The sequence below is a fragment of the Ixodes scapularis genome, unplaced genomic scaffold, assembly GCF_016920785.2.
Source record: "Ixodes scapularis isolate PalLabHiFi unplaced genomic scaffold, ASM1692078v2 PGA_scaffold9__187_contigs__length_104089568, whole genome shotgun sequence".
NCBI classification, from domain to species: Eukaryota; Metazoa; Arthropoda; class Arachnida; order Ixodida; family Ixodidae; genus Ixodes; species Ixodes scapularis.
The window spans coordinates 49,077,604-49,101,966 of record NW_024609884.1 but is presented as its reverse complement, the minus strand read 5'-3'; the positions used below and the strand labels follow the sequence as shown (position 1 = coordinate 49,101,966).

General features: G+C 44.6%; 1 protein-coding gene across 1 annotated transcript; it reads right to left on the bottom strand.

Annotated features, from left to right (window-relative positions):
- Positions 1 to 4,002: 4,002 nt before the first annotated feature.
- LOC8037887 (regulator of chromosome condensation) lies at positions 4,003 to 22,415 on the bottom strand. Its single transcript, XM_029978918.4, has 8 exons — positions 22,314 to 22,415; positions 22,154 to 22,210; positions 17,477 to 17,585; positions 9,904 to 10,091; positions 8,781 to 9,044; positions 7,268 to 7,635; positions 5,737 to 5,942; positions 4,003 to 4,320 (listed from the first exon to the last, which is right to left on the bottom strand). The coding sequence occupies exons 2-8, from the start codon at positions 22,178 to 22,180 to the stop codon at positions 4,151 to 4,153; spliced, it is 1,332 nt and encodes a 443-aa protein (XP_029834778.1). The 5' UTR covers positions 22,181 to 22,210; positions 22,314 to 22,415; the 3' UTR covers positions 4,003 to 4,150.
- Positions 22,416 to 24,363: the final 1,948 nt, after the last annotated feature.

Below are 24,363 nucleotides of genomic sequence, written 5' to 3'. Positions count from 1 at the left end.
ACAGCTTTCATGTGCCTTATACGTTTGAGGCGACATGCCCATTTGCTTTACCCTAGGTCTCGAGAGAAACTATTATTTCCATTCGCGAACTTCTTTTAATGTATATGTAAACTGTTGCTTTTCAGTGTGAACTTGCCATATTGCAAGGGACTGAGGAAATAGCATTCTTTGAAACCAGCACTGCATTGCAGCGATATATTTAATGTGGTGAAATAAAAACTTTTCGAGTTCAAAGTATGCATTCTTGTTTTTTCTCTTCATAGTTCCACTGAGCATGCCTATCGTCATACGAGTGTTTCTGACGGTACTAAGCTAATTTCTTTACCACTTCCCCAATTTGCGGTTCGAGCGTAGAGCAGCTTTTTTTTATTTTGGGTCGGGAGAGCCGCGGCACCGCTAGAAGGCAAGCACGAAGATCTGCGTCGCCGCGAGTAACGGTGATGCGATGACAACGTACAAGCGAAATAAAAATGCTGGCAATACTTCAAATTCAGCTTGTGGGTCGGCGTAAGCGTTCGTGACAACAGAGCATATTTTCGTATCGAAAAAGGCAAGCGTTCATGCATGACATGGTTCACATCCGCCGCGTCGGCGACGAACCTGCGCGGCAAGAATAGCGGCGACATCGAGACCCGACGTTGGAAACCGAAGGCTCGACTTCGGAAACCAGCGGTAGGCGTTGGTAGTAACCTTGCTTCGCTCTTATCAAGCGACGAGTTGAGAACGCTAAGAGAAGTACTTGCGCCTTTTACGCACTCCTGTGCAGAAGCACGATGCGAGACGTCGCATACTGCGGTCGTCGCGTAGTTGCGTCACCAAGTGTTGAGTCCCTCGCGTCACCGCGTTCACAGCGTCTCAGCCGCGACTGCGTCGATCGCGTAGGCTTCCCGTCTCAAGCGTTTCTGGCTTCAGCCGCGACTGCACCGATGATCAACCGTGTAGGCTTCGTGCTTCAGGCGACGGCGGGCGCCATGTTTACCTTGCCACAGCGGCGCGAGTGACGTCATGTCACGTGACATGACAAATTGCCTTAGCGGAAGTGACGTCATGTCACGTGACAAGGGGGCGTGGTCAGGTGCTGTACGGGATATGGTTTGCTTATACGCATACGGGCTTGAGGATCTGACCGGTTCCGAGCGTTCCGAAGGCCTTCAGCAAGAAGGTTTGGCCATTGGGCGGTATGGCAGTGCAAAGTGGCTCCCGTTCTGAACTGATCTTTACCCCGTGCTTGCTGTCGTTTGTGGCCAATGAAGTGTCATGCCGAATTAGCGTTTAATTGCGCAACAGATGCAATGCGAGCCACCCTGGCTGCCCGCTTTATACAGCCTATCCAGAACATGCTTTATTGGCACCCTCTCAAGCTGTCAACACGGAGTGCGGCAGCTGCGAGTGCTCGCCGAGCTCACTACCCCTCCCCTAGTTCACGGCCACTCAAGCGATTAAGGACGTCATGAAGGAGCTTATTTTTGCTTGTTTTTGTAATATTAATTTGCCTACAACTTTTTAAATAAAGCGAAATTCGAGAAAAGTTTCATTAAGTTACTGCGTTCAGCTTTGATACAAATTAAAAACCAGTAAAAAGGTCCTTGCAGGGCTGCTAACGCAACTCCGCTTCATTTTTGGTTTTGAAAAAACAATGCAGTCCTCTTCAGTATTGCTATAGTCGGTTACAAGTCAAGAAGGTAGGAGAAGCTCCTCCCACAAGTGTGATGCGCCCGTTTCAAATCTCTCCGCAGTCGAAAGAAGAGTTCACTGGAAACGCTCCTTGTTCCGCTTCAATGGATTCCCACTTGTCTCCGATCCCACTTTTTAAGAAAGCGACCTTTGTATTCATCGGAGAGGGAACCGAGCCCCTGAAAGCAGCCTTTGTATCCATCGGGGGGAAGCTAATCCCCCAAAGTCGTATTTGTTTCCGTCGGTGGGGGAGAACTCTAATCTCCCTCTCGTGGCTTCCACAATGCTAACTCAAAGTCGAAAGATAAAGCAAATATGTACAGAAAGGCAAGACCCTCCTCGCGCGTTGTCCGCAACGTCACGGAAACGGTGGGACGCTATTGGACGCAAAGGTGGCGGAGGGATATCTGATTCCCTTTGAGGGGCATTTGCCGCTACCTTCTTAACCTGTAACTGACTATAGGAAGACCACACATCAAATATTACGACGAAGTTCTGTCTAAATGTTTCTTAAACGGTCCGGCAAACTTTGCAACTCGCCAAGTTGCCGAAATCGGTCGACTGGAGCGGGCGAATTCAGGCTCAATCAACAGCGTAGTCAAGGCTACGGCATGAGCCAATATTGAGCTAAACGTCATCACCATTGCCCCCTTTTGCTTGTTTTTACTTCTCCGGGCAAGCGTAGCGCACGTCAGCAACGTTACCTCTCGGCGCTCAGCGGTGTCCACGTGGTTGGCGTAACACGCCTGTGCAGCGCGCTTCTTGGGAGCCGTCCGGCCGCCCGCCGTGGTCCCGCCGCCTTCCGCGTCACAACCGCCGTCATCGTCTCACCGTTTGCGATTATTGCCTCTTGGAGTTTCGTCCACATTACATGCACAGACTTGTGCTGCAGTTGTGCAGTCGTCGTCAAATGTCGCAGACACTAAAACGTGGCGAAGATTGCGGCACAGACAACACTTGCACCCGCCCGTCGTTGGGCCGAGGATCACGTGACATCTCGTACCACGTGATGTGATGGGCATGTTCTTGGCGGCCCGAGGCAAATGTTGCCGGACGGAGCCAAAGTTTAGTTTTCAATTTTCGCTAGTGTTTAAAATTAATTAAAAATATATATCTAATTTTTCGCGAAGCAAACGACGTAGTGTCTTTTACTAGGGCTTTTTGATTCAAAATCACTCATTATCCTGAAACTTTAGGAATTGAGTGGAGTTGACCTTGAACTCTAACTCACGGATAATCCAAACTAAACGCAGGACCCATCTTACGTGTTTCTAGGGATGAAACTCCCGTTAATTCAAACTTTGCATTATTTAAACAAAGTTTTGGTCCCCGTCGGGTTAAATTAACATGATTCCACTGTATTTTATCGAAGCTCATTTTAGCAAACACCATTTTAGAGACCCCTGTTCATAAAATCCCCTTTTAGAGAAACCCAGTATAGACCCTTTCCTTGAGGGTGCCGCCATCTTGAATTGTCGTCACTTCCAGTATGGGCAAAAACATTGTTTTGCCGTCGCCACGCCAGTAGAAGACACTTGGGCTATAAGCGTAACCGTCACACATCATCGTTTTGCCTCCCCCTTATTTTTTTACTAGTTACAGGTTGAAACGTTTTAGTATTTTTTCGTCGCCAATACCGGATGTCTATTAAATGGCTGGGGACGAGAGTACACAGAAAAGGTCTATAGAGAAGATGGCAACGAGCCTCCTTTTAGTGAATTTGTTTCTCTAGAAACGCAATAAAGGATTGGGCAACACAAAATTGTCTCTTTCCAGGTTTATGGGGGAGAGTGGAGGAGTAGCCAAAGGCTTGGGTGAACACGCCTTAGTGAATCAAGTGCTAGCCCCTCTTTTTTATAAACAGCATTCTTCTAAATTGATGTTCCCCTTTCTCTAGAGAGCGCTTCAATAAAACGACCATTCTCTAAAACGTGTTGAATGAAATGACATTCAATCAACTGTAGTGAACCCCACTAGGAAAGCTTTGAAAAGAATGGCAGGAGACCACAGGGAGTAAAGAACATCCAAATCTTGAAACATAGAACCTGACGCAACACAAACAAGTGATCGCCGGTTTTCCTCGTAGAGTCCAAAGGCTGTAATCGAAACTTCACATGAGGCTAAAAGTGAAGATCTAGGACATCAATTCAAGCAATAAGATTTTATGCTCGTGAAATACCCCGGATCAATAAAATGTGGAAAAGCACCGATGTCACATTTGGACTGTGTTGCATAGTGCACTCCATCTATACAAATTTCCATAAGATGAATTGAAGCCTCGACAAACACTGTGCGTATGGGTCACCAAAGAAAAAGGGTCAAGCAGAATGGAGAGACTGTAAATGTTTATTCAAAATGCATCTGGTGGTCAGTTAATTGTATTACTCTTGTTTGGACTCTTCATGCATTGCTGATCTTAATGATCAATGTCAAACAAGTAAAACATAAAACGGATGAACTCTGGTCTAGTGCTACCCTAGGAGTCTATGGCCAGTATGAGAGCATGTTGGCCACCCCCAGAGACAAGCAGGGCTTTCTTCGATGAGATGAGCTTCCCAGTCATGACTTTGGGCTCGTGCACATCTTCACTGTCATCACCATGGCCCAGCTGGAGATTGTCGCCAAGGCCCCATGAGAACACCCGACCTGTAACCGGGTGCGGGTGAATACAATGATTAGATCCACTCCTGAAGACTAGATTCCTTTTCTTTTTTTTGGAAAACACTTTAGAAAGATAATATAAAGGGCATACGAGAGATACTGTAATAGTGTCTTTCTCGGTGGAAAGACCAATTAGTATGTGTCACCAAATGCTTCTGCTCCAATACAGCACTAGCAGTTGGGATGAGATGTCTTTGACCCTGTAGTATAACATTTATACTACCAGCAAACATCATTTCAGTAGAGATCCTCACTGGTGCTGCAATCATTTTAATGCATTTCCAAGATACAGGGTTAACATGGCACAGCTCGGTCATGCCATACGTAGAAAAGTGAAAAATGCATAAAAGCCTCATTTTACTTTAAAAAGCACTGTTATACTGTTACTTTAAAAAGCACTGGGTACCTCGTGTCACTCTGGGCTACCATTCTGAAATAAGGAGCACACACAAGGCTGGCAATTTTAACGCCAGCACTTCACCATGGTACCGAGCAAGATTGCATGAAACCGGTCATCAATAGCGAGTTTTGGAAGAGTACCTAAAAGTTTTGCGCACGCAAAGAAATAGCGTCGTCGCCACTGCGCTTGCGCCAAGCCCAAACCGTGTTTTGGATTGGCGCATGGCGACAACATACGCAGAGCTTCTAGGTACGCTTTCCAAAACTTGCAAAAAAAAATGATTTTTTATTTTTTTTTATTTAGGTTGACTCATTTTTAAGTGAAAACACGATTTGCATGGACACAGCTACCAAAAAAAAGGGCAGTTAAAAAACTTGAAAGCTGTTAAAATGCTGGCATCCTCAACAAGGTGCCACATGAAATAAAGTCAAGAACTGCTTCGTGCACTACAAACTTTTTCCTGTAATGACTTTAGTAATGCTTAACTTTGCGATACACATTTTTTGTGGGAACAATTTGGCAAGAGTTCCAAAAAAATGTGAGTATAGTACACCACAGGCATCCTAGATGTTTTTTCCTGCTCCTCCTCCTCCTCCACTCCCCCTTCCCTCCTCCTCCCCCCTCCCTTCCCTTCCCTCCCCTTCTCCCCCCTCTCAATCCCAGGTGGCTGACTACGACCACTACACTCCGAGATCAAAACTACCTGGCAGCGTGCATCCACTCTTCTATGAAGTACTCCACCAGAGCGAGTCTGAACTGAGGCACCCGGATCATAATTTTGAGCTTAATAAAGTTTTGTCTGTCTCTTTCTCTTCCATTTAGTGTATTTCAGCAAGGTGTTAAATCCTTTTTAAGGGCCCAGAAACCACAGGATACCAGCAAAATAAAAAAGCACTGCTCCAAAATATGTATATGACACAACAGCGACGAGGATTGACCTTTCAAAGAGCCCTCTTAAATTCTGTCGTGTTGCGGCGCTTTCAATAACTCGGCACACCCACCTTCCGCAGTGACAGCAAACGAGACGCTGTCTCCGCAGGAAATGTCGACACAGGGCGGCAAGCCGGGCACTTTGCGAGGAGTTTCCTGCTCGGTGCAGTCAGGCCCCAGACCCAGGCGTCCGTAGTCGTGGCGCCCCATGGCGTACACACCGCCTTCCTCGTCCAGCAGCATCGTGTGGTGTTGGCCGCCGCACACCTTTTTCCACCTGCCGAGTGGGCACATTCGGAACATCCCGTAAGCCGCTAGTAAACATCATTACAGTCGACCCTCATTAATTTAAACTCCAGGAAGCCACAGATGTTTGAAATATCTGAAGTTTGAATGATTGGAAATTCATCTAAATATGATGCGAGGCAAAGTAGTGATTTGTTATAGGAATAGCTAAACATACCAAGCAGATTTTTTACGCTTTCATCTACACAGGCCTATTTATAAGCAAGCACACACAGAAAGCATTCGTCAAGTTCAAAGGGGAATATCCATCTTGGCCGAGTATTTTCTAACCGAATGTCAAAGTTTCTTCAAGCCTTTTTGCTAACGTTGTAGTACCATACTTAAACAAAAATTCAGCTGAACTCGTGAAGGTTGTTCCAAACCTTCCACTCGTCCACTTCTAAGCTCAGTTAGTTTTAACATAACTATATGGATTGTGGCCTCAGAAAGTTCAATGACAACATTGGAGTGCCATGTTGTCATTGGAGTTTTTTCGAGCAATATTGACAGCACGAGATATATTCTAAATTCTGCGCGCAAAGTCCATGACTCCACGAGATGGTCATACACTCTCTTTACCTCCGTGTGATGGGCAAGCGGATCCACCTCTCCTCCACGCACCCGAAATGCAGAGAGAAAACAAGTGGAAAGGAAGTGACTACCAACTAAATTGCGTCTCGTGCCGTCAATATTGTACAAAAAGATATTTCCCGTAAAATTAATTTCTTGACAAGCGTGTCCCAACCAGACTGTTTAAAAAAAGCTTTTTTTTTTCTTTTCAATGGCCCATTAAAAACATAGCGGGACAACCAATTTTTAAAAAAATTTGTTTGGATTAACGAGAAGCAGAGTTTTAATTATTTTAAGTCCACTGTATCAGTAGGGTGTTTCAATGTCCTGTTTAGGATGACATTCTGTGTAGTACCTGATGCCGATGGCACGCACACGCTCATTTGGAAAATAAAAAAAATAGGCGGCAACAAAATGCCGCCTTAGCACAATCATCGCCAAGAACTTGTACCGCAAGAAGCTCTGTCCGACGCTCCGAAACAATAAAAAGAAGCTCCACGAGCAAAATGGCTAGATGTCATCACCCCAAGCAAAGCACTCATAAAAACCCCTAGCCATCAGTAACCCGCGACTGAGCATCGGATGACTGGAGGTTTTGAGCACATTCCTCAAATAAAAATAATCTGCGTAAGGGGCAAGCTAGAACATGCTTACTGCAATCTGTCGAAGTGTCTGCCCAAACTCTGCCACGCCAAACACTGTTTCCAACAATACGAAGCAGGTACCAGAAAGAGGTCTGAATCTCACCTGTGCTCCGTGCAGGAGGTAAGCAAAGTGGGCATGAACTGGACTAGATCGCCGCTCGACGTGCTCGCCAGTGACCCCAGCTGGTGGTAATTGTTGAGGCCGAAGCCGTACAAGGCCCCATTGTCCCGCATCCGGGCAAAGGTCACATAGGAGCCCGTCCAGACGTGGTCAAAGGCCGCCGAAGAGCATCCCCGGGGCTTGCTCACCACCACAGGCATTGGCTGGAGCAGGTTGCTCAGTCCCTTGCGACCCCCCCGCGATGCAAAGCAGCGAGCTACTCGGCCCAGCTGTCCCTGCTCGGCGTCCCCCAGGGTGAGCAGGCGGCCGTCCTTGCTCAGCAGCACTAGGTGGTCGTTGCCAGACGCTATCTGCAATGCAGGACCCAGGTGGAATGGCAAGTGAAACTGAGGAGTACCTGGCCACTCAGAAGCAGCGAGCAAACCAAGTTGGTCACACACCATGGTTTGCAATCATGCATGCAATGATGCATGGTTGCAAACCATGCATCATTGCATGGTTTGGTTTGAGTCATGCACCTCTCAGCATAGCTCTCCGCCTAAAAATGCCAGCTTGGAATAACCGTGCCAACCCTTAGTCCCTTTGCTCACTAAGTGGTCAATGACCCTGGTGGTAGACAGAAAGGGGGGCAACAAAAAATGGGAAAACTTGAGGAGTGCAGGGTAGGAATTTAAACGAGCCCAGCTTAGCAGCAAAAAGCAGCAAAGTGTGCTACTCGGGAGCTAGCTGCAATGCCAGAGATGACAATGCAGCCAAACAACTTCGGACCAATGAGGTTGAGAACACAAACGAACTGGAACTCCCTAAAGTTAAGTCAAACTTTGTAGGAACTTGTTTTTAAGAAAGAATAAGAATGATTCTGAATACATTTGAGGTAACAGCACATTCTAAACAAGCGAGAACTGGCTGCATTTCGGCTAGGCACGTGATGAGACAAAGGGACAGTGGCGTCACGAGGGTCAGTGGCAACCAGGGCAATAGCCCGCTGATCACTTTGGTGAAACGACTAGTTGAGGTAGGCAAGACAGGCGGGAGCAGAGACTTCGGCGGCCATGAAAGAATGGCGAAGCTTTTCTTTGTTATGCTATGAATCCAAACGGAAGTACCCATCTTGTAAACCTTTTGTAAAAAAATAACAACTCTCATTACATGGGTTATTCGTTAAACGTAAAAATATGCCGCTCAAAAGGAAATTACAACATATAACCAAGGTTTAACAACCAAGATCTAAGCTGTCAATCAAACTCTTAGCCAATGAGAAGTATAGCAGCCAATTGGGGCTAAACGTCACAGAATACCAACTTTGTGGCGCGCGATTTAAAACGGATGAAATAGCCGCAAACTAAAATTAGTCTCACGCAATAAATACTGCTCTAAATTTTTTTTTTTTTCTCGCGGAAAAATTGCTTTTTGACATGCTTGTCCGTTAAAAAAAAAAAACTTTTTTCTTTGAAGTTACCCTTTAACTGACGACACGCTGCGAGAGAAATCATACCTGCACAATGCCGTCGGCAATGTGCACGGGCTTGGGTTCACTCTTGCCAGCAGCAAGAAGCCCCATGAAGCCGCTGGAGTCTCGGAAGCTTCCCCAGACAAAGACTGCGCCCGACACCGTCAGGGCAGCTGAGTGAGAATCGCCCGCGCTGACGTGTGTCACTGGCTCGGGTAGCTCCACGGCGCCTGGCGTCGTTTCCGAGCCGTCCAGGCTCGACGTCGGGCGTCCCAGGGCACCCTCGTCGTTGCACCCAAACGAAAACACCTGCATTCAGGATACACCCCATGCTCACCGACAAGGGAAAATCATTCCTTGTATGGTAAAATTTTCCCACTATGACGTATGAAATGTATGCTTGGTTACTTCGGTGCGGTGTTGTGCGCGTCCGCCTCAGAAAAGCCGTTGCTTTGTTGCTTTCTGGAAAGCGGCAGTGACCTTGAGCGCGGGCAGTGCAGAACACGCTGGCCTTTTCTTTGTGACGGGCAGAGGGAACGAGGCGCCAGCTCAATAAGCCCTCTCCCCGTCCTCGAGAGAGCTGGACATGGGAACAGAAGGGAAGGGAGGAGGGGGCAAATTGGAAGCATGCCAGTTCCTGCCGGGAGACAGAAGGGGCTAGGCGGACAAAAGAAGGGCAGGAGACAAGAAGGCAGCGCCGGGGACAGCGACGGCCCGGGAAGAAATTTGGCGAGCCAGAAGTAATCGAGAAGGAAGCGCCTGTTCTGGGAAAAGAGACTGCTTCCAGAACGGCCAAGCGAGCCCCCAGGGATCGGCAGAAGAGCCCCAACTTTCGATAGAGTGTGCCTGCCTTGGGACTGAGTCAACGGGCCTCAAACCAACCAGCGGGAACGGAGGGTAATGGTGAGTGGGCCGAGCCAGACATGCAACTCACCCCGCGGCCACATGCCTTGCGTAGCCCGTCACTGTCGCGAGATTGGAGAAGCGTTAATTTTGAAGCGTGCAGAGTGTTAGGGTGATGTGAACATAAACAGATTAATGTCAAAATTTTGGGTGTTGCTGGGACTCGTCAACGACGAGTCCCAGCAACTGTATCTGTGCGCCTCGTAAATGAGGGTTGTCCCACCACTGCTGCTCCAGCAAGCAGCAGTGGGAAGAGGAAACTTGCCTGTCCGGTGCTGGAGAGCAAGAGGCTGTGCATGCCACCAGCCACGACGTCCACTACATCTGTGTGGCCAGCCACCAGTGCAGGTCGGGACTTTTCCAGGACATCAGGCCCCAGGCCCAGTTGTCCCACGTCACCCGTTCCGAGCGAGTAAGCCTGTCCCACTAGCTCCCGCCGCTTTGCCTTGGGTACTGCAAGAATACCATCAGAGATTCGCGGGGTGTGTAGAGGTCCACTCAAGGGGAAGAAAACTTGGTGTTCCTTGTATCACACAAAGTCTAGAATTGATCATAATTTAAAAAAAAAAAAAAAAAAATGCAGACAATGCAGGCAGCATTGTGTCTGCATCATTTGGCTAGAGGCTGGCCAGTGTCTACCTATCCTGTTTCAATTTCTCCCTTACATGGACTGTGCCAGGTCCTTATGTAAGGGGACAGGCAGGTTGAAAGCAAGTTTTTTTAGGCAGGTTGAAAGCAAGCTTTTTTTTTCCGAAAATTGTTGATTTTTTGTTTTCCACTTGCTTAATTATTCTCCGACATTCCGCTTTTACAAGTAAAAAAAAAATGAAAACAATATTAGTCTTTCAAGTTAGGAAAAAAACGTGTCTTAGTGACCCGCGGTGCTCAAAAAATCGCAAGTTTACCGGAATATTCGCTATCTTTGAGGGCTGTCGCTCGGGACCCAGCAGCACTTTCTACACATCTCAGATTCGATTTGTGATAGACAACACTGAAAAGCATGATTTTCGCATTGGTAACTACCAAAGAAAGCAAGTTTCAAGAAAGGTGGCACAAACGCAAGCAGAGAAAGTTTACTGCGACCTGGTAAGCCTAACCACAGTAACGGCGACTGGTCCGACACAATCGATGCTCCATTCACATTTGTTTGCGATGCAGAGAAGATTGCATCCTTTAAAAACAAACATAGAACATGGGACTATGGCTTTGAGAGTCCAGTGATGTGCGACATTGGCGCGCTGATGATACACGTCGAGTAGAGCATGAAATATTACTTTGTTTTATTTAACAAAAAATCATCAATTAGCAAGGGTGATGCTTGTTCGCAAATTGATTTGACTGGCATCTTGTCAAGAACAAACCTCAACAGCTAGACTATGCCAGTTTATCCTGTATAAGAAAATGTTCACTTGGGTAAGCGCAATTTTAAGCAAGATTTTATCTGAGTAAGAAGGTGCTTATAGATTAAAGTCAACAATTTCAATCACTCCTTTCTGCATGATTCATCGCCTGCATCACGGTGCCGAGTGTAAACCATGTTGGTTAGAAAAACAAGCATTATGACTGCCACTTAGTGTTTCTATAAAACACACTGAAAGGGCTTCTAAAACTTTCGTGACATTTTGAAAATTTAATTGCTTTTAGCTCAGTTGCATTGTCATCATATACATTGTGAAACATTTTATAAACCCTAGTTCATGATATATATGGCGACAAGGTGCTCATTTCATCATTTTATGCATTGTAATTAATTCCTTAGTTAAAGGGCACAACCATGATTTAAAGGGGGACACTACCTTGAATTTCACCTTTTTTAAAAAAAAATGCATATTCAGAACTGCAAAGTTTTGGCATGTATGGATAACAAAGAACACTCTCACAAAGTCTTGTCAATGTGCACTGACAAACAATGTCAAAAATAATTATTCTTTATATGTTGGTGAGGTGTGCTGCACTGCGTAGCACTCGTCATTTACAAGTGAAAATAGCTGAAAGCAATGTCAGTATATCAGAAGAAGTTTGAGGAATACATCACCTACACTGGTGGAAAGAATTTCAGACATTTAAGACACAAAAATAAATTTTTAAAACATCATCATGAAACTTCAAGTGCATTTATCTCAGCTTCACTTTTTGGCAGCAAATCCCACATAATAAAACTATTGTTACAGTATGAAACTACCGAGAGACTTAATATTTGTGGATTACATGCCGAAAATTTATCGAGCCGGTTACTATGAACTTAGATTTCGCATTTTCATGTTCCTTTATCACGAATAATTGTACATTGCAAAACTTGGCAAATGTAAAAAATATATATATATATATATATTTTATAATTTTTTTTACCTGAAAAATGCACATTTTCTGAAATTTCTTTTCATAGTAACCGGCAACAAGTATTCCAGTATGAATTCCACCAGAAAAATACGTGGTGATCAACACCATTTCTCAACGATACGATTCATTGAGAAGATTCCACGCAAAGCAATGCTTTACTTTGTTTGGGGGGTTATAGAGCCTCATAAAACTGGTTCACAGGGCTGAAACTTTGGATGTTCTCCTTCTATATGGCTACAAACACCACCTGCAAATTTCACGCCGATTGAGCGAGCGGTTCAAAAGCAGACATGCTCAGGTAGTGTCCCCCCATAACTTTTAACACCGCGACAAACATTTGAACCAATCATGGGTATTTTAGGCGACCTACTACACCTCGCGACCAGATTTTGATTCAGGTAAAATATATGTGACTCTGGTAAACAAAGGGATGTTGAGTTGTATAAACACAATGTTTTGTATGTTAAAAGTATATTTTCTTTTACTGCTGTGTCGAAATTAATTAACGAAATTTTGTACTTTTTGGTACCTGAAAATAAATGTGTGTTGTACAAACAATATAAAAATCTTATGTAGTTAATTGTTTCACGGTGTAAATAGTGTTTATTGGCAGATCAATGCAGAAAATATATTTTCAATTTAGCGGCTCAAACAGGTTAGAACCGGTTTGAACCATAATTTTCGCTTCCCGGAACTGAACTGGAACTGAACCGAATGCCGTGAACCTGAAACACATCAATAAGAATTTCGGTTCGACACTCTGCTTGTGAGCGGTGCGATCTGCCCCACTTGTCATGAGTGTTGATTCTCAATGGGTTCCGGAGTTGGCGGGGCAACGCAAGGGATTTTCATTGCCCCTCAAACTACACTGAGAAGAGCAAGTGCTTCGAGTGGGTTCTTTCTTTCGATGTTTTCATCTAAATGTGACGCATCCGATAGAGACGTAGAAGCACAAAGTGAAGCTATGACAGCGGGAGCCCGCACAAGCTTTGCTGTGAAGTTCTGCGTGAATCTCAAGCTGCTAGCACCAATGCACCACAACACCTTCACTAGCAAGAAAGTTTATGCTGCTGCCATGAAAACTGCCAACCAAAACCTTGTGAAGGCCGAAATTCTGACGTGGGTGAAACATCTAATGTAGCTGATGTCCGACGGCACATGGTGCAAAAGGGGCCAGAAAAGTCGCAGCATACAGTCTGAGACGGGTTTATTGACTTTTTTTTTAATACTCTTCCTATCTTCCAGCCATATTTGATGTCATTTCAGATGATATTTGTAGACTATGCATCTCTTGAACTTTTATATGCATTTTCAAATGCATTTTTCGTATTTTGCAACTTTGGGGTGTCTTCAGTTAGTGCAATCAGTTTTTGGCACTTATAATCTTCCAATAACATTGAAATTTTCTATGTATTAATTTGATGATACATAGAGTGCCAATATCTAAAATTATTTTTTTTTGCAAATCTTGACTTTTAAGTGGCTTCTAAAAAGAAGGCTTCATGAAGTCTATATTTTTTTATTAAATTAAAAATCTGTACGCAGCTTTTGGCTAGATAGTGGCACTCTAAACTTCATAGGGAGCATAATAAGTTGTTGCATCATGCTCGTTGTAAAAAAAAAATTAATGTACTGAGAGTTCACAAAAAACCCTTTATATGTGGTTGTTTCTGACTCTGAACACAAAGCTACATTATAACTAATAAATGTTTTAAAAAGAGAAGACAAAAATTTATAAGTAGCTAAAATTTCAATACTTCAGAGCAATTAAAAAAAAAAAAAGTGTCCCCTAACCTGCACCTTCGGCGGTTTATTGAGCTACCCCAACTAACTACATTTTCGGCACCACCGGCCTTTAGCCTTTCCGGTACACTATTTAGTATCGCGAAATTCATAATAGTTATTGTGAACTAGGCAAGTGAAAATAATGCAAAAAACAACATTCAAATATACCGGCACTTTTCAATGCCGTGACATCAGTGGCAGGCAGGCTTGCCAGTCGAGCAAGCAGTCTAAAAATAGACTGTGCCAGCACGGAACAAGCATCTGTTCCATGCTGGCGTGCGGCTAGTGGAGCGAGCTTCCAAAGCATTCGTTTGACAGCATGAACCCATTTGGAACAAATTCTACAGGCCAAAGAGCGAACCCCACCCTTCCACTAGTGTCACTTTTTCTTTGTGAGAACCAAAACTGTAAATTTAACAACTTTGTAAAAAAATATATATATATTTTGACCTAATAATTAGGATACTATTTCAGCAATGTATGTTGGTGTGTTTAGCAAACTTTCAGGCAAATCGGGGACCATAAAGAAATTGAAGAAGTACCGCTTCATCATCACATCAAAATCACATTTTTTTTTTTTTTTTTATTGTTTGAAAGGATTGAAAACGATGCCTGGACATACCCTCAAAATCCGAAACTTGGGAATTTAGTATTTGTGAAGTAAAAAAACAATTTCCAAATGCCGAATTTGAAGTTCCTGCTTGATCCGCGCCAGTGTAGCGACGTCAATTTTTGAGGGCTCCTGAAAGTCTCTGCTCCGAAACGTGCAGACGTGAAACGCGCCTCTGCTCTGAAACATGTCTCCGTGACCCGAAGCGAGGAGGTGAGAGTGGGAAAAGGGCACCGGCATCGCGTGAATCACCGACCGGGGAACCGCTTTCCTGCGCGAGTGCCGTGCTGCATACCGCTTCGAGCAGACGACAGTGCCCTGGCGGTGTCACAACCGAATCTACGATACACAGACACCAAACCCAGCTGTTTTGACCGTTTGACAATCTCCTTTTCGAAGTCTGAGAGGTCGTCGGGCACCTAAAAAAGACCACTTTGTCCGATTCCCCGATTCCCCGACCACCCTCTGCTGCATGCGTCGAGCGCCGCCATGTTTTCCGAGGGAGGATAAAAATCCAGAAGGCGGCATCACAACGGACTACGATTTTTGGTATTTCAAAAGGAAGGGCCGTAGCGCGTTCACAATTGCGTTAAAAAACATGCTTTACGGTTTTCGTTATTAAATGTTATAAAATTTCGCCTACAAAGCTTCTAAATTTCATGATTCTTGACGTCACGGATCAAAAGAAGCAAGGAGGCGAAAAGCGGGAGAGGAGGGCGGCAAAAATAAAAAGACGCGCGCGTGCAAGAAAATGTTTTCGCGGCGAGTTTTGTTTTGCGTGTTTATGACTACAACGTGCATCGTTTTAGACAATAAAAAAAAATACGACCTTTGGGGTGTCAGTGCCCCTTTAAGGGATGCACTGGGGCAGGAAAAAATCTCATCATTTCCTTTTGTGAAAATGCTTAGTGTATGAAAAGACAGCTGTCAACTTTTTTATTTTTGCATAAACACATTTAGCTCCAACTAAATACTTGAAACCTTGCCTTCCACAGAAAAAAGCTGTTACCTTTAGAAGGGTGCTATCATATTCACTTTCCAATGGTGGGTGGAGAAGGCAGGGCAGGAAAATGGGTTTAGGAAAAGGCACATAGCAGCACTTCCACCCGAACGCAAACTGCTCCTCAGGGTTGTAAAAGTTACTTAAAAAATGTACGTAAGATACAGTTACAGTTACTTATACGAAAAGGTACTTAGGTACGCACCTAGGTACTTGCTTAAAGATGTATGTAGGTACAGGTACAGTTACTTTAAAGATACTGTCTTTATTTATTTTCCCCAAATTTGTCAAAATATATTGGAAGTAAAGCTTTCATACTAAGGATACACTCAAAAACGAGTTCGATAAATGTGCTTTATTGGTGTCAATGCGATGTCCACATCGGTGTTGAGTCCTCACGTGCCTTGTCCTCACGCTCCAATTGGTTCACCGAGACCACAGCTTCCACTGTTTACCATGTCACACCAAAACTGCCGAAACTCGCCTATTGAAGTTCTTGCCCTCAGAGCCGGTGCTGACGCCGACGGGCCGAGAAGACGTCGGCCGCATGAAGAAATACACGAGTCGAGTGCATATGCACCTAACCTTCGTGACGACGAGCGAAAGGCTTCAAGCTTCCTCGTTTTACTTTTTCTTTCGTTAGTCAGAAGAACAATTACTGTTTTGTTTTCTTGCAGAACTTTTTCAGTTTTGATAAGTGCAAAATTTGAGTATGATTTATTGAGTGGAAACTGTATTATATACGCGATGTTACATTGCTTTACGATTGTAATTATAATTTATTTGCAATTTTATTTTATATTGTATTTATGGCAGAACAGTGTCACCACCAGGAGAAGATACGGACAACAGAAGCGGCGCGCATCGTTCAAGTTATCTCCTTCCTTGCATAGCTGTCTGAGGAACTTCAAACACGCAATGAAGTCGATTTCCATTTGAGATGAAGGAAGCAGGTTGCTATTTTCCCTAAACGGAGTTCCGAAGCGATTAAATAAATTGGTGTCACTAGAACGGCATCGCTGATCCACCGTTTGCTCAAATGAACACCTACTTTCACTAAGAAGTGTCGTTCGATGAAACATCATAGGCGGGGCTTCGTTCGCTAAAACGTCGTTCGATCAAGGCAATGCCTTCGATGTCATACCCAACTCAACGTTAATCACGGCACATGGTAGTGTGTTAATACTTCAAGATTTATAGTTTCTATCATTTTGACGAAGTAAATAGAAAAGTACCTGTAAAAAGTAACTTCACTTAGTTACAAGTTACTGGAAAATGTACCTAAGATACAAATACAGATACCGAGAAATTAAAGTACCTAGGTTTGTACCTCAGGTACAACAAAAGTACCTAGATACCAATTTCCAGTTACTTGCACCTAGGTACTTTACAACCCTGCTGCTCGTACATCCCTAGTATGAGGGCAAACGCTTCGTAAATTTCCAAATGCGACTTTCATGTTTACGATTACTTCAGAGATCTGGCAGCTATGACAGGAAACAAGCAGCACTGCAGCGAGACACTGATGTCCGAATAACCGCAAGGCATATAAATCATGCTTTCTGTGTAAGGTACAGTCGCAGACAATATGAAAAAGCACAGAGGAGTGCATGGCTTAGACGGCCAGTAGCGCTATCTGTCGGGAGAAATCTTGAGCATTATTGTGGCTTCAGAGGCCGTTTGATTTTCGTTGTCAATCCCCATTGGACAGGTTGTTGCCAATCAATTATGATTTTGGCTGCCATTGTAGAGGCGTTCCATAACAAACGGCTGAAATCACCGGGTCAGCAAGCAATCAGTTTTCATGCATTTATAAAAAATGATAGATTTCTTCATCTTATGGAGCATGCAAGTGTGATCAAATAAAAAAAAACAGCGCTGAAATCGGCATTGACTCAGCAATCGTTTGCTGACTAAGTGGGGAGTAACAGCAAAAACCTCACAGCTGCAGAAATGCCACTCGTGCACACAATAGCATCAACAATAGCTCAGGTCAGATAGCACTCGAGGTCTTTGGAGCCACACACTCACCTGAGCTTCTTCAAATCGTCTGCGACTGTAGACTCCACTTGAAACAGTGGGGCATTCGAAGCTCAGTCTTACCTTCGAGTCTGGCCTTCTTGGCTTTAGTCTCTTTAGTATCTTTTTTGGCTTTAGAGTTCCCAGTATCCTCGCCTTTGGCAGCTCGTTTCCTCGTCTCCTTCTGGTGCGACTGAAATCGGACAAATAAGGAAACAGTGATAAGGCATTGTGCACCTTATTGCTACCTCTCCAGGGCAGTACAGCACTAAAGGCTAAGACAAGACAGTTCAGTTGGAAAACTATTCATCCACTGTTCAAACCAGTCTAAATGGGAGAAAAAAAAGAAAGGGTGGACAGATTTTTAATCTTATGTTATTGCTGGAGGTTAACCTGGCCTGGTGCAAAAAGCAGAGTGCAGAGTCATGCCTCTAAAACTATCAGAGCGCTTTTAACTCGGTGTCAACACCTCATGTGCCACATTGTCAAAGCTAGAGTAGTTTCACCAAGGCCCCAAAGCTGTCGAAGCTACTTATCTCCTTTGGGTCTTTTTGAGAGACAGCCATACAAGATGCAAGCACAAACCACCAGCTCTCAAAACCGTGAAGGGCTGTAGCACTATGGAAACTACACTAGCCATCATGTCCCCACCCCCAATTTTTACCAATGAGGTTACTTATTTTCCCAGTCTTCAATGCTACAGGCTCCAGGGTTTCTTGGTAGTGATGAGATTAAAGGGTTTCTCGGCAGTGATGTGATTAATCAGTCATTTTGGAGCACTTTTTGGAGAACGTGCACACACACACTTCATTTTCCTCCATACCACTGCAAATATGTTAAAATGTCTACTTTGCTACCTACTTTTGCGAAACCTTTCTGTTAGCGTCAGTTGCACGGCAGGTTTGATTCCCTCAAACATAGAACACGCTGCTTAGTTGTGCGTAGAAGCAAAAATACGGCAACAAGATGCCAATTGATAAATGACAGTATGAACTGCAGTGCACAGTTATTTTCGGTACAGAATCAAGGATAAAGCAAATAGTATATTTCACTGAAATAATTTTGATAGAATAATTTAGCGCACCCATATTGATGTTTTGTTACTTTTAAAGGTTCTAATAAAACCACAATTCTTAAATCAAATAAAAAAACAAAGCTGTTGTATCTTATTATAGAAATCAATAACATTTTACATGTAGAACTTATAAAAATTCCGAGGACACCTAAGCACTTCTTATGAATTGTGAATTCGAAAGCATGAATGCCGTTCTTCCGCTCCCCGAGTTTGTCTGCGGCGTACTGGCGTGGATGGCAACGTTTCACTATTGCACTGATGTGATTGGCCTAAGCCATTTTAGAGCACCTTTTAGAGCAGCCAAAACAGTGTTTTGGAGCAGCAGAAGTGGCCTTTGGTGCAGCCAGAACGGTGTTTCGGAGTAGCAAAAGTGGCTTTTGGAGCAGATATTCTTAGAAAAATAAAAATATTTCTTTTAAGTCGTGGACAAACGAAAGGCACTTCGTGCTGTGTTCTGATGCAACTCGCTGTTTGTGTTTTTACTGCTGAGACATCCCACAAGTGTATTGTAGGTGTTGCCGAGCAATTCCGAAAAGAATGCATGCTACCGTTTTACTGGTTCCCAACGTGCCAGATTTTCCTCAAAAGTAAGCAAACCGTAACAATCTGGCCATGTAGCTGGACCTGAGCTATTATATTTTAAGCAGCGTCTATACTCCCGGCAGTCGCCTCCCATTGGCTGTCTGAAATAATGTGACAACTGCCGGTAGAATACTGACTTTCTTATTGTCCCGACATTCCGCGGAAACACGTTTCATGGACAACTTTTCGTGGATACAAGTTTTGTTAACACCATTTCATCGACACTCGTCATGCAGAATCCCACTAGGGATATTTCGTCACGCGTGTATCCCTAAGGTGTGTTAACATACCCGGTCCACCCGTTCATGCCGCTTCGCGGTGACAGTCTGCAGCAGGTCATAACAAAAATGCTAATCCACCTGGTCCACCCATACACAGAGCTTTGCAACAAGTCTGGGGCGGCTCATTACAAAAACAAAGCTAATCTAAGCAATTGATGAGCCAATGGGAGGCGACTGCCGGTAGAATTTCGGGGAACTTATTCTTCCGGCTGCCGGGAGAATTACCTATATTTTCAGTTAGGAGACTTTTAGCGAATAAGCGCAGATTCTTTAAATGTTGGCAAAATGTAGCAGGATGTAGCAGGGTAAGCGTATTGGCGCAAATAGCGAAGCAATCACATCACTGCCTCAGGGGGGCATGTTCAACAGATGTTTCATTTCTTCTAAAAAGAAATGAAAGTGACAATATTGCGTCCGATTAGTTAGAGGCTCTCTAACCAATCAGACGCGATACTGTCACTTCCGTTTCTTTTTAGGAGAAACAAAACATTTATCGAACGTAGCCCCCCAGGTTTCTTTTTGCTATCGGAGTGACCGTCTCCCACATTTTCTTTGATTAATTGCTTTTGCGCCAGTGAGTGTCACATGCACTGCGGGCCCACAGATTTGATTCCCGTTTCAGAACAAACTTGAAAATATCAGCGAAACAGTGCATGCCGCAGAGCACGTCCAAGATCTAGACTGAAATAGAAGTGTCCGGCATCAATATCACCAGCAGAAATATGCTGGCAGCAGTCACAGGTTATTTCCAGCCAATCGGGGAGAACTGCCGACAATTGTTTCTACGGACTGTTCATGCAAGGATGGAACTGCTGCGCCAATTGCGCCATTGTGCGCCTTTTGACTTTTCATGCGCCACACTGATACAAAATAAAAACGAAATTGTGCCAAGGTGCACCCAAACTGAAATTATAAGTGATCCTCATTGAAATTAGCAGTTTCGCAATTTCTTTTGGCGACATTGACATTGGAACTTCCGGCCCAAAGGAAACGCCAGTGGATCCAAATCCCAAGCTCTGTATCCAAAAGTTGCTGCCACAGTGGTCACTGCCACAGTTATAGATTTCGTTTCAGCTTACGACAGTTGTTACAGCATCCCCCATTGCAATGTTCCTGCTACCGGAGGCTCTAAACTCGTCAAACACATAGTTATGGCTGAAGTTCACGGAGTGCATCGACTGGACTATCACAACGACGACTTTGTGCTTTTGTCGACAGCGTCCAATTGGCGCGTTCCGCGAACTTTCAGCTCCAACTTTGTGTTTGACAAGTTTAGGGCCCCAAGGGCCTTAAACTTGTCAAACACAAAGCCGGAGCCGAAAGTTCACAGAGCGCGCTGATTGGACGTCAGCGACAAAAACGCGAAGTCATTATTGTGACTGTCCAATCGGTGTGCTCCTTCAACTTCGGCCCCAACTTTGTGTTCGACAAGTTTAGGGCCCCAGACCTCTTTGAAGCCATTCACTGTTGCTCTGCTCCGTCCGAGTCTACACGCAGATGATGCTAGAAGCGCGATCTCTGGGCCTTCAGCATCCCTGCCAAGAATGCATGCTCATGCACTGCAAGCACTGTTCAGGGCCACATACTGGCCCTTGTAGCATCGGCTCCGAACGGACATAAGCTGAAATGAAGTATAGCTGCCGTTGCCATGTGCTTTTCTGGAGTCCTGGAGTCACTTGATCTGAATAGTGAAGCAAACAGTGCTGCCATAGTGAGATAAACTCAAATGTATTTAAGTTGGCGCACCTCCCTCTTGGTTCTACTTCCACTGTTTACAAAAATCACAGTCCACATGCAGTGTCCACACGTGCTAAATCAGTCCAGCCAGCGCTCGCTCGCAATTGCGGACAGCCAGAAACTGCGGCTGTGTAACACAAAAACACAGCAATGAACGCGCCCTAATACGCTTTTATGGAATGGCGTATTGCAAGCCCGCAGCCCGTGTTTGCCTGCCCTGAGGCCCCGCGCAGAAAACTTGGGAACATAAGAAAGGCGAGCGAGCAATGAGGCGTACGACGAAGCAAGGTACAAGCTGAAAGCTATTTCCACCTTTTCGTTTACATTTACCTCTTTGCAAGTCGGTCCGTTCCATCACGCGTCACACTGTCGTGCAGTTTTGCTTTATATATTTCGTGTAATTTGTTGAAAAACGTTTCGAATAAAATGTTAATTGAAACTACCGTTCACATGCATGCCATAGTTCCTTGAGTTTTGAAAACCAGTAAGCATTCTCAAAACTCTTGTGCCGCTCCTAACTTGCTCCAAGACCTCTTTTTCGCTGCTCCCAGCCTGCTCCAAACTGCAGTTCTTTCTGCTCCCAAAATTGCTCCAAAGATGCAGTGCCCAGTTCCATCCCTGTTCATGTTCAATCCCCACCCATCCCGTTTCGACCTGGATGAGCATCGTACCGGCGTGAGGTCGTGTATCACGTGGTGCACGTTAAGACCCCAGGCTAGAGGTTGTATTGAATTTATAAATTTCTCATATACAGCCTAGAGAAAAGTCGCCTATTGAGGCTGACTAACTTCTGGCTATCTAAACACATATATAGCACAATTACTTACTTGCCGGCTGTCTGCAAAATATCCACGTCCTACAAAATATTTGGCGCCAACACAGGTTTACATCGGCGCTGTTCGCCAGTGAAATGGTCGTTCGCTAATATCACGACTTTACAACTTCGTGCCGGAACAGTAAGAATCATTCGTCACAATGATAAGGGTCTGCAGAGTAATAAATCAAACTTTACGCAATGCGATGGCAGATGGCATCGAGTTTCCCGCCCCCTCAAGAAAAAAAAAAAAAAGCGCCGGAGAAACTTACCGGAGGAGGCTTTGATGCGCGAGGCATGGCGATAATCGAAATGAAGCCGGAATAACTCTGAAATGTGCAAGAGAATAAGCACTTTTACGAACACCCCAACCGAAGAAAAAAGTGCACGTAGCACATCAGTCCGTATCCGGAATCACCATACAGTACGTACCCACTACGCGAACACGAGGAGCGGGAGAAATCCGACCACGATCCGATGGATCGGATCGGATCGGATCACTGTGGATCGGATCGACTGTAGTCAACTGCCAAAACTCACACGAATGATGATTCTTTATTCAATGATTACCCCGCAGTGCCCGAGGGCGTTACAGCAGGGGGGGTTACAAGGATGAAAAGAACACGTCTTCATTGAAACAGCACACTTGCTCTTCAGACAGCCGATTCCACTGTGCAATTGTTCGTACAAAAAAGGAGTTTGCAAACATGCATGTCCTAGCGCGGTACTCTCTAATTTTAAGACTGATCATTACGACTAGAAATATAATAGGGTTCTTTTAAGTAAGTCTCGCTATTTATTCCCGTTTTATTTTTAACTATTATACACTGGTTTACAACTATTATTATGATAATGATTTTATGAGCAAAACCGAATATTTCTTGGGCGCGTTTCGGTAGCGGGTCATTGCGCTTTTTCACGTTGCTTGCGGTTCCACTGCCAAAGTTACTGCAGAATATACAGGCAGACGTCCCGCAAAAATCGGTTTCTCAACGTATCTCGCTGCCAACGAGGTAGCTCGCTGCGATTTACTGCGGCGAAGGCGAGCATTCCAAGGATTTGCATGACCCTAGCTCATTAATCTTACCACGCTGACATCTCAACAGGTTGCGATGTAATCCTTCATATGAGTAAATCTGTTTGAAAAAATGAAAGCCGTTTAATACAACTCCCTGTAACGCCGGATTAGAGCGCAGCTCTTGAGGAGGAGGATGGAAGGGTACTGATATGTAGGCATAGAGATCGTACATACTGACATACATACTAATGGGAGCACGACCAACTCTAGTCCAACTACGGGGTGACTCAAGAAGACGCCAGGTTCTTTAAATCGACCGCAAAATTCGGTTTCTTAACCTATCGCGCTACGACTTTGAGCCGCGTTGCCCACAGATGGTGCATTTTTTTTTTTTTTTCTAAAATTTGCAAAGAGCGAACTTACCTGAGGAAAAAGTAAAGAAAGAAAAAAAGCTTAGTTAGCTCCTATGGAAACGCAGCGACGCCACCGGCCTTAAAACCATTATAATAACTCTATGCTTCAAACAACACGGTCGCTGGTACTCTAATTATCTTTAAATTATCTTTAACTTTTTTTTTTCCCTAAGATCAATGTTTGCGGTGGTGTCATAGAGTAATATAGTAAACGTAAAGAGAGGACATATGAGCCGATTCGCGGCCCAGATGGCCCAGATAGTAACGTGGCGCTTTTCTGCAATTTGGTTAAAATTAATTAAAGCTCTTTCTGTGAAAACTATTTATTTTTTAAATGGCAATGCTTCAAAAAATTATTTAAAGTACTTAAAACGACTAAATAGTTTAAATCAAATACGTCACAAAAACCACGTGATAAATGGCGCCTTCCATAGCCTTCTCGGCCTTCTTGCCTGCACGCCGTCGCCTCTGCATCATTCTGCATGGCGGCATGGCCTCTGCTCGTCCCTGCGTCGTTCGTCTGTGCCATGCCTGCCGTCCATCTGGGCTTTCTGCTGCATCATGTTCGTCCGACTTTGTATCAATCAAGGTGACGCATGACCGCCCGCGTGCTCGCATGCTCGGCGTGAATTCGTGGAGCCGATCGGTTCGAGCTTCTCGCGCTGTTTTTTCTGCCGGGCTGTCTGGCTGCACTTGAACGTGTGTGCATTTTCGATGACATTGTTTTAAAAAAAGAATTTAACTTACGACCCTGCACACGACATTGTCCATGGGTTTACAGATGACGGTGCTGAACGAACCTCTAACATTGCAGATAGAGCCTTGGTTGTTATGCTGTCTGCAATTTCCAGGAGGTGCGTTTAGCCCCTTGCATACACTGTTGTGCACACTCCAACAACGTCTTCTGTTTAACGCAGTCTCCTCATTTCTCTCATTCGGGAGCTTAAGACTGTTGGCTTCACAGTAAAGGCTGTGGTCTGTGGTTAGGGGGCTTCAAACGTAAGCTTGGTGTGTGTGTTGATAAGCCGGTTTTTGAAGTTGACAATGAACA

What these genes read in the sequence shown, in the direction of transcription:
- LOC8037887 (XM_029978918.4), bottom strand. Translation starts at nt 22,180, where the DNA reads ATGCCTCGCGCATCAAAGCCTCCTCCG. An exon ending in GCGCATCAAAGCCTCCTCCG is followed by an intron (nt 17,586 to 22,153) that starts GTAAGTTTCTCC and finishes GTCCGATTTCAG; the next exon opens with TCGCACCAGAAGGAGACGAG. An exon ending in CAAGAAGGCCAGACTCGAAG is followed by an intron (nt 10,092 to 17,476) that starts GTAAGACTGAGC and finishes GTATTCTTGCAG; the next exon opens with TACCCAAGGCAAAGCGGCGG.